This window comes from Lutra lutra, chromosome 14 (assembly GCF_902655055.1).
Source record: "Lutra lutra chromosome 14, mLutLut1.2, whole genome shotgun sequence".
NCBI classification, from domain to species: domain Eukaryota; kingdom Metazoa; phylum Chordata; class Mammalia; order Carnivora; family Mustelidae; genus Lutra; species Lutra lutra.
The window spans coordinates 22,399,739-22,413,755 of NC_062291.1; the positions used below are offsets into that span (position 1 = coordinate 22,399,739).

General features: G+C 40.1%; 1 protein-coding gene across 8 annotated transcripts in view; it reads right to left on the reverse strand.

The window, feature by feature from the left end:
• FAM13C (family with sequence similarity 13 member C) overlaps positions 1-14,017 on the reverse strand; it is a 146,041-nt gene that overhangs the window by 12,492 nt on the left and 119,532 nt on the right. For all 8 annotated transcript variants that reach the window (XM_047702716.1, XM_047702715.1, XM_047702714.1 and 5 more), the window contains 4 exons: positions 11,160-11,370; positions 9,919-10,057; positions 4,605-4,686; positions 2,938-3,149 (listed from right to left, as the gene is read on the reverse strand). In XM_047702716.1, coding sequence (XP_047558672.1) covers positions 2,938-3,149; positions 4,605-4,686; positions 9,919-10,057; positions 11,160-11,370 — 644 coding nt within the window. The remainder of the gene's footprint in view (positions 1-2,937; positions 3,150-4,604; positions 4,687-9,918; positions 10,058-11,159; positions 11,371-14,017) is intronic.

Below are 14,017 nucleotides of genomic sequence, written 5' to 3' on the forward strand. Positions count from 1 at the left end.
TTTGAGTTTAAAGAAATGGGACCTATTCAGATAATCTCAAATGTTAACAAGCTCACGGAGGAGCCAGGAATAACATAGCTACTGTGGAAATTTGCAAACCTCCCTTGGCTTCTGCTGTGATTTGGTACTCTCCTGTAGGAACCACTAGCCACTTTAGGGTCTGCTGTATTAAACTTCCCCAGGAACAATACTATAGCTTTGTGTATTGAGAGCTACATGTTCCACTATAGATACTTTCCATTTAAAGGGCCTACCTTTAGTCTAGTGCAGAGAGCTGAAGGGGCTTCTGACATTACATTTATTAATCAGTTCGGCAGATACTTCATTTAAAATAATAGAAATAAATTGCCATTTAAGCAAAGATAACTTAAGAACTCAAATATGCTTCTCTGACCTTTAGACTCCCATGTGCACGTGCTATATTTGACTTAGATGCCTCAGCAGGGTGACCAACTGTCTGCATTCTCCCAGCATGAAATCATTTGAGATTTTCAGCATCCAGGAAAATCCAAGGAAACCAAGGATGGGTGGTCCCACTATTGCTCAAAGATCTTAAAATAAACATGTCCAACAGACCTCTTAAGTTTCCAGTCCCATCCCCAGTCTGTTCCTCCTGTAGGATTCTCCATCTCAGTAGATGGACCCATCACCATCTTGGATTCTTCCTTTCCTTACTCCCTACTGTCCAATGATTCATCATAGCCTTTTGATTCTTCATCCAAATTATACTTTGAATAGGTCTTTATCTTTCCATCTCCAAGGCTATCATGCTAGTGCAAAGGACCCTTCCCCCTTCCACTCTATCCCCCTACCATTTATTCTTCACACAGCAATCAGAAAGATACTTTCAATGTAAATCATGTCATATCACTTTCCTGTTTTCAACAACTCAACAGCTTTCCAATACTTTATACTACCCTAAATGGTCCTATATCAGGGCCCCCGGACTATCTTTCTGACTTCATCTCATACATCGTGTGCGGCTAGCCCTCAGGCCCAAGAATTCCAAGTACGTGCAAGCTCTTCCTTCAAGATCTTCATCCACAGTCCCATCTGCCTAAAATGCTTTTTGCTGCTGTCTTGGTCTATAAATTCTTCTTAATGAAGAATTTAGTATGTCATATATTGGCCTTCCTAATCACCCTATATAAAGTAGAAACCATACCCATTATGTTCTATAATAGTATCTGTTTAATTCTTTGCACACTATTTACCAAATCTTTAATAATTTTCTTTATTTAACTGTTTGTTATCGTATCCCAATTCCCAGAAGAACGTGCGCTCTGTGAGGGCAGAAACCCCCATAGCTTCTCTATCATATTATATCCAGGATGTATTGTAATTCACACCACATAATAGGCACTTTAATATCTTTGCAAATATATGATTGCACACCAGTCATCAGGCATCTTTCCTTCTTGTTACAATAATTATGTAAGTAGGTATTGTCTGTTATTTATAGATGATGAAGATGAATCTCAGAGAATTAGTTCACTTGCTACGTGTGCATAGCTAGAAAGTGGCTTGCTGAAGCACTGAATCCTGATCCAAGTCTACTGTCCCAGTCCTAACTCAACCCTCACTGCACTAATCAAATAGAATATAGAATTAGGACTTGAGTGTTGACCAAGCTTCTTTTATGGATGTGGCTAAAGTAACTAGAAAATATAAGAAAGACCATCAGAAGCATTGAAAGATGGAAAACCACACATGTGCGTGTGTGTGTGTGTGTCCCACAAAAATCTACATTTAGTGGGGGAGGGAATGCATTTGCTAAGTAGATGAAAACCCATTCGCTTTTCACAACATATAATTGATTATTCTTAAGTCTAAGCATTTCATAAAATAAAATAAAATAACCGTGGCCAAAGGCTCATTTCTGCTTGTAGATCACAAATCTCCATGTAAAGGAGAAGTCCAGGGGCATATGGTAAGCCTTTTGGGATTTGATATATGTTGCCACCTTGTGATTGAGACCAGATAATGTGCAATAGAACAGGTAAAGGTATTCTCCTCAAGAATACTTGATTTCTAAGTTAAACATGGTAGTTTGTTCATTCATCTATCCATTCACTCAGCAAACATTTATTCAATACCCCATGTACAGACAGTGTAGGATCATGAGATACAAACAGCAAGAGGTCTAAGTTATAAAGTAAGAGACAGAAAATGTCATACAGCATAGTTAGAGCTATGATTGGGGAGCTACCACTCTTATTCAAGAAATTAAGGGTAACCTTACCATTTAAGAGTTGGGACAAAAAGACTACAAGGAAGGCTCCCTGGCATAAGTGAAATATAGGCATAGATGTGCAGGATGAGGAGGAATTAGATAGTTAAATACTAATTGCTTTCATTATCTTCTTTGTAAAATATGATAAATATTTTCTTCAACCTCTAGGCTCATAAATCCAAATGTCTAATAGACAATTCTACCTGAATGTCTCACAGAGATTTCAAAACTAAGATGTCTAAAGCGTCCAGTTTTAGACATCTTATTACCACTCTTCAAAAAACCCTACCTCTTTATTCTTATTATAGAAGATACTAAACCATTTTCCTTACTATGTATAACTCATCCCAGCTTCATTATTTTTTTAATACAACACACTATAAAATGGGATTGTAACACTAATCTTGGGTTAATTTGCCAGCTTATTGGGGGAATTAGGGGAGAAAGAGACATGATACACCTTCATATCTTTGTCATTTGCTTCCCACCAACATGCAATAACTTCCAGAAAAACATCCTGGAATTAAGTGGCAACACCCATAGGTCATGGCCAATAACTTAATAAAAACTCACCTGACGGAAATTTCAGAGCCAGTCTCCTAAAGTTATTTATGTGGTGCCAAGTGCTCTTATAAATTGTTCAAAACCATAATTTCACTGACAATATATTGAGTGTTGTGACCTGTGAGGATATGGTGAGGTACCTTAGAATCCTCCTGAGCAGGAAGCTGCTCTCTCTTCTCCTTCAGGCATGTCAGCACAGCATCTGGAGTCTCCTCTCCAGAGGAGCATGGCTCAGGACCCACAGCTTCTGGCTTCCCATTCTCTCTGGGGACTGCAGGTTGCTCACAGGACAGGTTTCTAGGTGGGCCTTTGGAAGCAACCCCTTGTTCTTCTGAGAGCTTCAGCTTTAGTTCTATGAGAAATGCCATGAGTTACCATGAACAAGGAGGACTTACTGGGCTTAAGAGTAGAGAGTCTTTCAGAAATTCCCACCACTGATGTGAAATCAGTCGAAATGGATGGTGTTGCTGACGGTTTTCCATGAGGAAAGGGCAGCCTTAGTAACCAGAACCAACAGCATAAGCTCCCAATCAGATGTAAAAACAGAGGGTTCTCTGGGGTGGAATCTCATAGAAATGGAGTAATTCGTGTGTAGGAGTAACTTAGTGGTTTAAATTTCAGAGGATGAGTTCCAGAGGAAGACCAGTGGTATTGCCCCAAAGATTTTACCTGTTACCCACCATAACACCTGGAATTCTACACTCAGAAGTTCACTTACTTGAGTTTGGAAGCTTTGTGCCATTAAGAGCCCCTGTGCAAATAAATGCAAACACCTCTATAAGGCTTTACACACTTAGACATCTAAGGAGATACAGGAGCAATGGGAAAGGAGAGATGTGAATGCCAGCCCCAACTTGACAGATTTCACAATTTTGTCTGTTATCTTTTAAAATCCAGGAATCACCATTATTTCAATGTGGTTTTATATAAGCCCACATAATTAAAAATAAAAAAGCCACCTGGGACATGTCAGGGAATTACATTTCAGAATATGCTAAGGGGCTGATAATGTCAATGTGGCCATTTGTATTGATTTCTCAATTACATAGCTCGTTTTCTTTGTTTGATGTTTATTTTTTAAGTTAGACTCTGGTGTGGTGTTTAAACACTGCATATTTTATAAACCTGCTACATCATTACAGTTTAATACCACTGAATTAATATTCCCTTCCCGTTCTTTATTGCCACCCTTTTAGAGATTTGGAAAAAATTCTAACATCTCTAAGTATCGAAATAAGAATGTGAAGAGAGGAAGAAAATAAATTTTTGCTGGAAAATACCATCGTACTTTTAAATGGATTTTAGAGTTAATTAATAACACATCCCCATCTCCAGAGAAATGCAGAAAGAACACTGGATTAGGAGGTAGGAGAACTGAGTTTTACACCTAGCTCACTACCTCCTAGCTATGTAACTTGTCTCTATCTCTGGACATAAATGTCATCATCTCTGCAAAGGGGTATGCAGAGTCAATGATTGCTCAGGCCTTTTTCTAACATCCAAGAATCCAGTAACCCAAGGAAGTTAATACTCCCCATGTTGAAATGTTCCTAGCGCTGAAGTGAATCTTCCCAATTCAGAGTCTGTAGTTCCTCAGTCTCTTTATAAGGAGAATTGTTAGATGGGGCCAAACAATGAAGGGGACCCAGAAAACTTTATTTCAAATGGAGCCTCCAATCTAGGTGAGACACAAGGTTAGAGAGGGCACAGGCAGAAAAGAATAAAAAAAAAAACAACATCTGGGAGCACATTATCAATACTTTAACTGCTTCCTTTCTGGGAAAAGAGACCTTTGACTGGTCCTTACCTTTGAGTTGTTTACGGCCTTTAGCCAGATCATTCATCCATTTCAGGACTTCAGGATTAGAAGTCTTGTCACCATGTGAAGGCTACAGGGAGGGTAAATGTGGGTGGGAAGGTGAAAGGGAGAGAGGAAAAGAAAAAGATAAAAGGAAAAACAAAAATTGTAAACAGTCAAGACAACACAAAGGTAGGTCAGAGACATATGAACCTAAGAGAGAAATTCAGATATGACAACTCCAGTTGATAGAGTTCCTTCTGAAAAACACAGCAAACATTCCTGACCTCCTCCACATTTTTGTCCTTGACAAGGGCATTGTTTCTAAATATGCCTAGTCACTCAGCACTTTTCATATAGTCCCAACCATTCCAGTGTCCCCTGCAGTCTAACCCTCAGTCACCCTGTGGGCCACCCACAACCCACACTTGGTTGCCAGGCCTTTCTTCATATCAGTGTGGATGACTTCATATCAGTACCAGACCTTTCTTCATATCAGTACCTAAGCACTAATATAAGCCAGTGCTTACTCCCTTACCTGTACTCACACACATGGTTTATGACCACCACTTGTCTGGGTTATACTGACAAACTAGAGGATATAGTTCCTACCAGTCATTTCCACAAACCCAGAGAAAGGAGACCCCAGGATCTCTAAAACTTGACAACCGTCTGAGAAGACAGTACTTCAGGGAGATACCCATATTTTTAATCATCTCATTATAGACTCAGTATCCTACTGGGCTAGCATTAAAGTAAAACTTAATCTTAAGTGTGTGATCTTGGGAAAATGACTGAGCCTCAGTTTCATCTACCAGATTAGAATTATAAAAGCATCTGAAACAGTGAAAGCAGTTACTGGCATATGCTATGCACTGTAGGTTAGGTGTGTTAACTAGAATTACAGATGTTATTACTAGAAGTGGTGATAGTAGTAATGTTACTACCAGACTTTCACAGGAATTCTAGATATGTCTTCACCAACAAACATATATGTAGGAGTATGTACATCTTACCAAGTAGTTAATAGAACCTGTATGTGGCAATAAGAATATATTTTTTATTCTGGGAGGATAAGACTCTGTTAAAAAAAATCATTCACTTTGATTTCTGGATTTATTCTCCTAGCATAAAAATGGATTTTCTACAGAAAAGAGAAACAAGGAAAGAAGAATGGCCAAACATACTTAGCCTCCACCCCCGTAGGTCAGTAAGATCTTTCTTAAATCAAGGCCACTCAATTAACTTCAATGCAGGCTCAGGAAGATTGATGATTACTCTGAATTGAGCATATACAAGGACTATTATATAGGAATACTCAAGATGCCCTGATCATAATTATAATATCACCAGAAATGTGTACATTGATAGTGACTAAGTCTAGGGGCTCTGCCATATGTTGTTTAAGGATCCACTAAGTCTGTGTAACATCAGCTAGTTGTTGAGAGAAAGGCATCAAGAGAGAAATGTGTCCCTCCTAGGTTCAAAGGAAAAAACAGTGCTTGTATGGCATGGTCATCAAATCCCATCAATGGGATTAGGAGTGTGGCTCAATTGGTTGGGTGTCTGACTCTTGATTTTGGCTCAGGTCATGATCTCATGTTCCTGAGACTGAGCCCAGGATCAGGTTCCACTCTCAGCATGGGATTCTCTCTCCCCCTTTCTCTCTCTGCCCCTCCCTCTCTGGCTCACACGTAGGCACTCTCTAATTAAAAAAAAAAAAAAAGTACATGGGATTAAGTATGTTAATTGTGAAACACAGGTCATGATTCTGTCACTTCTAGAGTGATGTAAAAACCATAGTTTTAAAATCAAGATGGAAAAGAAGATTGAAGGAAAACAACAGTGTTGTCCACCCCCCCCACCCCCCACCCCCCCCACCCCCACCTTGGGAAGCTCAGATGGATGGTATGGATGGTTCCCATGAGTGAAGCCCTGGTTTCAGTACCATGGACAGTGACACGAGGCCACACCTCCAAAATAGCTTAGCCTCGTCCTACCCATGATGTGCCAAAATGATGCACTGTGCCACTTCCTTGATATACAGTTTAGTGTGCTGTTTCGGGTAACAGTCTGGTTATATGGACAGCCAATATTTTACATTTGGTTTCTCAAAATCCTCACAGAATTTTCCACTCTGATCTGAAAACACATCTTGTTCATCTGGAACACATCTTTCTCACTAGATAAGCTTTATACAGTTACCATCTTCTTAAGTAATGTTAAGAACAAGAACAAAAACCTAAAACCACCTAAGAAGTCAGCTTTCACTACTGCAAATAGAACTTAGGAAAAATGTAAGGCTGATTTCTTTTTCTGACAAAATATTTTAAAGCCCGAAATAATTTTCTGAAATGAATTTTTTATTTCCCTACTCCCAAGGGAGATTTCAAAAGAGTTTAAATCAAGCTCACAAGGATGGCACCTTTCAAATCACATGGAAAGTTTTCATGTACACACTGTGGATCTTCAAATCTTCTAACTTCTAAACTGAAATATCCCAGTTTAATAGACCCCAAGAGAATAAAACCCAGAAATTACAGACTCAGAAAGATAAATTAACAAGTCCAAAGTCACAAAGTTCCTAACTAGCTGTATTTTGTTCAATTAAAATGGGACCTCCAAGGCACATGACTGATGATATCCTGGACCAGATCTGTGGCCTGTCAAAGACAGTTCAAAAGACCTTTAGAAAGAAATCTGGATTAGGAATTGAAAAGACCTGAGTTGTCTTGGCCAGGTCAATTCTTTGTTGTGTCATCCTGGGGAAGTCATTTCCCTTCTCTGGGCCTCAGTTCCTTCAAACATCAAATGAGAAATAATACTGACCGATCCCTTCTAATTTCAATATTCTCTAATTTCACAAATAGTGGACATCTGGCTCAAACAGCCTTTTCTAACTCCACAAGGGTAATGATTGTTAAATGTAAAAATTTTTAAATTAACATCTAATGTATTATTTGTCTTGGGTACAGGTCTGTGCTTCATCTTACACAACTCATAGCACTCACCATAGCACATACCCTCCCCAGTGTCCATCAGAAATAAACACGGTTTTGGATAGGAATGTAAAATGGTCACATTCAACAGAGGGAAAGATGCATGTTGTATCAGGCCACTGGACTAGCACAGAGACCCAGCAGGAGCTCAAACTAAAACACTAGCTGTGGATGCTATTAATTCCACAATCAGCCTGCCAGGAAGAAAATCCTTACACTCAAAAACTAATTTAATTTAAGTCCATTAACATGTCAAGCCTCTAACCAGAGCCTGGTGCCCCAGCAGGAAGGGTGAGGGGAAGCCCCATTCCCTAAGACAAGGAAGGTTCCGGTATACCAGAGACTTTTATACACACTGAGGCAGTGGTGACCATGAGGTCTTCCTCCACTGCTCCCAAATTCACCCTTCTACATTTGTGAATGTTTAAGTGAGTTGTGTGGGCATGTGTCTGCACCAGCTCAAAAACTTCTCTAGACAGGGACGGGAAGTGCCAGCAGAAATTCTTTTCCAAAATAGATAGCCTGTTGGGTGGCTGTTATAGCTGAGAGAAGTAATCCAGGGTTGTGGCTGCAGGTAGAAACATTCAGTGAAGAATTAATGTGTACAATTTATCTTCATTTTTGGACAAGGCAGAGGCTGTTTTGGGATACTCTGATCAAACGTCACTCAAATAGATTAAAAAGTTAATTATATCTAGGACCACATATTTCTCTGTGCCAAACACTATAACAACCATTATATATGCACTCCTTCATTTAATACTCACAAACTTAAGAAATCACTACTAATATAAACTTCACTATGCAGTTGGATAAACTAAGACTCAGAAAGCTAAATTAACAAGTCCAAAGTCACAAAGTTCCTAACTAAGTTGTGCCAGATTCAAATCCAGATCAGCCCGATTTAAGGACGGCCAGGTAATAAGTATTAACAGGACCTGGGAATGAAACCCATAGTGGTTACTCTACTGTTTCCGATGTGAGGGTATGACAGATCCAAACACATTCCAGCAGCAAATGGAGGAAATCAGCTTCCCTCAAGATACCTAGAAATTTCAAAAATGTGGACACTAACAAAGTTTACTTCTATTCCTCCATTGCAAAACCTACTCATCTTTCATCTACCAGTCTGAGCTGATAGAATACAACTACCTAAGGCATGTTACAAGTCTTTTCTGGGCCTCGGTTTCCTTATCTGTAAAATCAAGGTCTATACCTCTTATGTGTAGAGTGCCTTCCTGCTCTAATGAAGTAAAAGACAATAACAGCTGTCACTGTTTGACTTTGAGGAAGAAGAGAAGCTTCAACACCCTGACTAAGGTTGTCTCGAAAAGCAGTCTGATTTTTTCTTTCTATTGTACAAAGCTTAAAAAAAAAAAAAATCACTCCGTATACCCGTCTTTTAGTGAATTTGAAGTCACTGTGGGAAACAGGATAGGAAAAATGGGGGAGTGGAATATCACCCACTCTCATCTCCCGCCCCAGATCTTATTCCACTCTCAGATGTGCCACTTATCTCTGTACCAAGTGCTTAGTGAGCCTTTAAATATTTCAAGATGTATGAGACATTATTCCCTATTCTCTTTTATTCTGATAACAAGCTCTCTGGGCCCTCTGCCAAAGACCCAATATCTTTGTGCAATTCTACATCCATATGATTTTTGTCTATGCCATGGTTACCGTTAAGGAAAATAAATGAAACTAGCATTGACCATAAGGACACTTACCTCTCTATTTGCTTCTCATGTAATAAAAGAAAAGGTTCATCATTACAACACTGCAACACCAGCGTGAAGACTGGTGTCTAACCGGAAAGGATGGACTGGGGTTTATCGTTATGAATGAGCTGAACAGATGTCACTTGTTAGGTAACCAGAGGTACTCTTATGTCAAAGAAGACTCCCTTATTCTGTTCTCAGTTAGAGACTCTGACCTTTGGGTCCTTAATAGGTCCTTACAAAACTGCAAATAGTAAAGGGTTAGAGAAAAAAATAAGATCATAATTCAAAAGCTTTCCAAATTTCAGTCCTAGAAACAGTGATAGTAGTGCTCCTCAGGGGGAAAAAAAAGAGTATCAATAATCGAATCAGTTTGGAAACAAGAGTTATAAAATCCATTACTAGGAGATATCTTTGCAGGATCAAATTACAGCCTGTGAGGATAGGAATCACAGATCCAGGAAGGGAACTCAATTTATGGTGCGTCCTGGGTCGCAAATGGAAACAACTGTCCCCTGGCACAGAGGGGTAATCAAAAAGGAAGTAAAGAAGAGCCCACATACTTCTGACACAATCCACTCTTATTTCAAACTGTAGGGCCCTTACCCGGTATTTCTTTTCTTGTTCAAATTTTTCTTCGAATTTCCGAATTTTTCGCTTGAGGCTCTGGATGTGCTTGGTGAGCTGGGTAATGGTCTGTGGCTCCTTGCCATCACCACAGCTGCTCCTTGAAGAACTCCGGGGCCTATAACAATTGCAGGGAAGAATCATCAGAACCCATGGTCGTCCCATAAACATTGCTACTGGACTCCAAACCAAGCTTCCAGGATTCTCAGAAAGGGCAGTCTGTTATTTGCTGGGTCTACCACGGTGGCATCTTCTTATTAACAGAGGCTACCAATCACAGAATTCCATTACGGGAAAATGCCATCAGAGACTTTAGCATATAAATGTCAGAATATTAGACCAGGAAATGTATTTCCTAAAGCTTGGAGGAGGCCAATTTAGAACCAAAGGAAACATCCTACTGTGGTGTCATCTCTGACAGGTTGCATGAGATCCACCTAATAACATTATAAGGAAGATATATTAACACAACAGAGACTTTGCAAATCTGATAAGAGGAATGGACCACCCCCTCCAGAAAATTAATTCACCCTCTCACATGGCACATCTTTTATAATAGAAGAATCCACTAACTCCCTCGAGTATACCAATAGACAGCCTGTGTGCTCAGGTTTGGATAAATTAATTAATGACCACAGAAGTTGCCAAGGGGAAACTAGGGATTCCCTGCACATATTTTCAATCAAGGAACACTCATTTTAGCTATGCGTCAAAATTATTTGTAGAATTAAAAAAGAAGTGCACAGTTTCACAATTTATGGCGGGGAGAGGGGTGGTAGGTGAGGGCAGCCATTGTAAGTCACCATTTTTCTAGAATCTAAGAAGAAATTGAGGTATACAACTCCCAAGCACGGCCACAGGCCATCCCTTGAGGCTGCTATCGGGCATGGAAAGAATATTAAGCTCACCAACAAGGGTATTCCTGGTATCCGCATATACATATTCTTACGTAGGACTCCGGTCATTTCACCAAAAACGTCCAAACATGCAAGCCCTGGGGTATCCTGCTTCCCCTGACCATTTCCTCCTGAGACAGCAGGACCTAACACAGCATTCCCAACTAGAAAGTACAGACTGTTAACATTCACTGTTCAGGTCTCCCAGTTGCATTCCGTAAGCATGTTCGCACTATCTCAGACATATACTTCATTACAGGTCATGAATGTAGTATTTGAAAAACTGTATGAAATGAGGATAATAACAAAACACTGTTTTCTTACATCATAAACTGCTGAGTGCTGGGTGGAGAAGGGGCTGATTCAGGGTCTAAGTTGAATCTCTGGCTTTGGCTGAAGATAGAGCATCGTGGTGACAACAGTGGGTTGTCACCATCAGTGATGTGACAGAGCAGCCTGCTAGTCCCAACAGACTGGAGGTCTTCTGGTGTACTGTCTGCTTCATTCTGCCCATCTTTGTGGACTGGTGCAGGGTCTGAGGAAACAAGATAAATCATCAAGACCTAGACATGACAGAGGCCTTCAGACTGTCATGTTCCTAAGTAAAGATCATAAACATTCATTATAATGTCTTGCCTCTTTGTCATTTCTTCCTTCTGGGGATATGAAAGGCTTTCAAACTACTGTCATGTTTGTTCTCAGAGAACTTGGGCAGAAAATATTAAAGCCGCCACCACCACCACCAAAACTGGAAACACAAATTATTTTGGTATGAATTATAAAATCAGTATAGCCCCAAACTACAAAAACCTTCTATTTCATATTATTTGCATATGTTGAAGGGTGTGTTAAGAATGTTACAGTAAAAACAGGAAACAATAAATGGAGCTGAAGCAGAAGAGGACAGACTATGAGGAAGAGAAGGGACAACAGGAATGCCAGTGAAGGCAGGAGTGTGAAGGACTTACAGAGGGAGAGGAGGCCATGGATAGAAAATCATTCAGCAGTCATTAAAAATGATGGAGAACTCTGCTTATCAACATGGACAGATGTTCAGAATATACTAAATGAAAACCACAGATTTTGAAACAAAACAGACATGATTCCATTTTATGTAAAAAGCATACACTTCTGTGTACAAATAAATGCACCAAAAGATTAAACAAGCTACTTAGCAACTATGAAGCATGGAAGAATTAGGAATGATTGTTTCTTTTTCAAAATTTTATAGGTCATTTTATTTTTGACAAAAATAAAAAACAAGAACAAAATGTGCTCCAGGGGCACCTGGGTGGCTCAGTGGGTTAGGCCGCTATCTTCAGCTCGGGTCATGATCTCAGTGTCCTGGGATCGAGTCCCACATCGGGCTCTCAGCTCAGCAGGGAGTCTGCTTCCCTCTCCCTCTCTCTCTGCCTGCCTCTCTGCCTGCTTGTGATCTCTGTCAAATAAATAAATTTTGAAAAAAAAAAATGTGCTCCAAACCCTCTCCCCAGGTAGGATGCTAGGTCTGTGCCTGAATTCTATGATCATGCCCCCTGTAAATGAGCTCAGAGTGGCCAGGATGAGAATCTCTATCTACATCATGGAGCTCTAGATAGTTATTCAAGCAGCAGCCAAAAGAAACTCCTCAATTTTGCACAGTAAACACTCAGGACAACTCAAGGCTTTCTCTTATTCCTATCCCAAATAAAGAAGAAAACAAATGTTTTCTGGGTGAATAAGCAGAATCTGAAAACCCTGCAATCCACTTTTCCAAAATAAACATTTATCAAAATTTGGTGCTGGATGACTCTTAATCAGGTTTAGAATGGCTCATGTTCTCCAGAGCTTGAAATGCAATTTTCTTTTTGTAACATCAAAGGTCTAATCCCTTGTGTGTTTTCAACTGGCTTCTTCGCTGTTGAGTCACAGACTGGGAGCCAAGATAATGCCTCCTATTGTGCCTCTGAAGCTCAAGACAGCAGTCTATCAGTGGCTGAGGCTGGTCAGAAACGCATGAGATTCGGACTGGGGAAGAGGTGGGGCCAGGCCTGAAAGCAAGGAGCGCTCCTGTGTCTGACAACTCACCCCAGGCAATACCCTTGCTAAGAATAATTTACCCAGAAAACACGGTTCAGCAGGAGCCCAAAGGAATAACAGCAGGAGTAAGAGTTACTAATCAATAAAACACAACATACGCCAACAATCCCTTTCAAAACCCACCAGGAGATATACAGGTTCCCTACCAAATCCTTTCTTAAGCCACTAGGCCCCAAGAAGAAATGCATTTTATTCATATTACTTATTTTTGAGCAGAATCTTTTGGTAACAATGGGGAAGAAAAGAATCTTTAGCATGCACCTGGGAACAGTGTGTTTTGTTGAAATGAGAAAGGTCTGAGGCCTTCAGCCCTTTAGCTCAGCTGTGGCCCTAAAGTCAATACTAACACGAGTCTCTTAGGGCTGTTCTATAAAGCCAAAGTGGAGGTACTTGGGTCCTTAGCTACCTGACTGAAGTGGAGGTAGGAAGAGGGTCCATAGGGTACAACATTCTCTTGTGATGCTGGGCATTGGCAGTGAGCCACAGCTCCAGGCAGCCACGCAATCACAAGGGTAAGCGACCAATACATTTAAAACCATTCTCCGTACAGCCATTCTGTTTCCTGCTTTCAGTACAGTTTTCAATAAGTTAAGTGAGATATTTAATATTTCATTATAAAATTGGCTTTGTGTTAGATAATTTTGCCCAACTGTAGGCTCATATAACTGTTCTGAGCACTTTGAGGTAGGCTAGGCTAAGTTAGGATGATTAGTAGGCTAGGTAGATTTAAAGCAATTTGGATTTCAATATTTTCAACTTACAGTAGGTTATCTGGATGTAGCCCCATTGTAAGTCAAGAAAGATCTACATCTGGGGGCACCTGGGTGGCTCAGTGGGTTAAGCCGCTGCCTTCGGCTCAGGTCATGATCTCAGGGTCCTGGGATCGAGTCCTGCATCGGGCTCTCTGTTCAGCAGGGAGCCTGCTTTTCTCTCTCTCTCTCTCTCTGCCTGCCTCTCTGCCTACTTGTGATCTCTGTCTGTCAAATAAATAAATAAAATTTTAAAAAAAACTCATCATTCTTTAAAAAAAAAAGATTTACATCTGTATATAGATAGAGCAGAAAAGCACCTATTGTATATAAATTAATATATTTACTATGTAT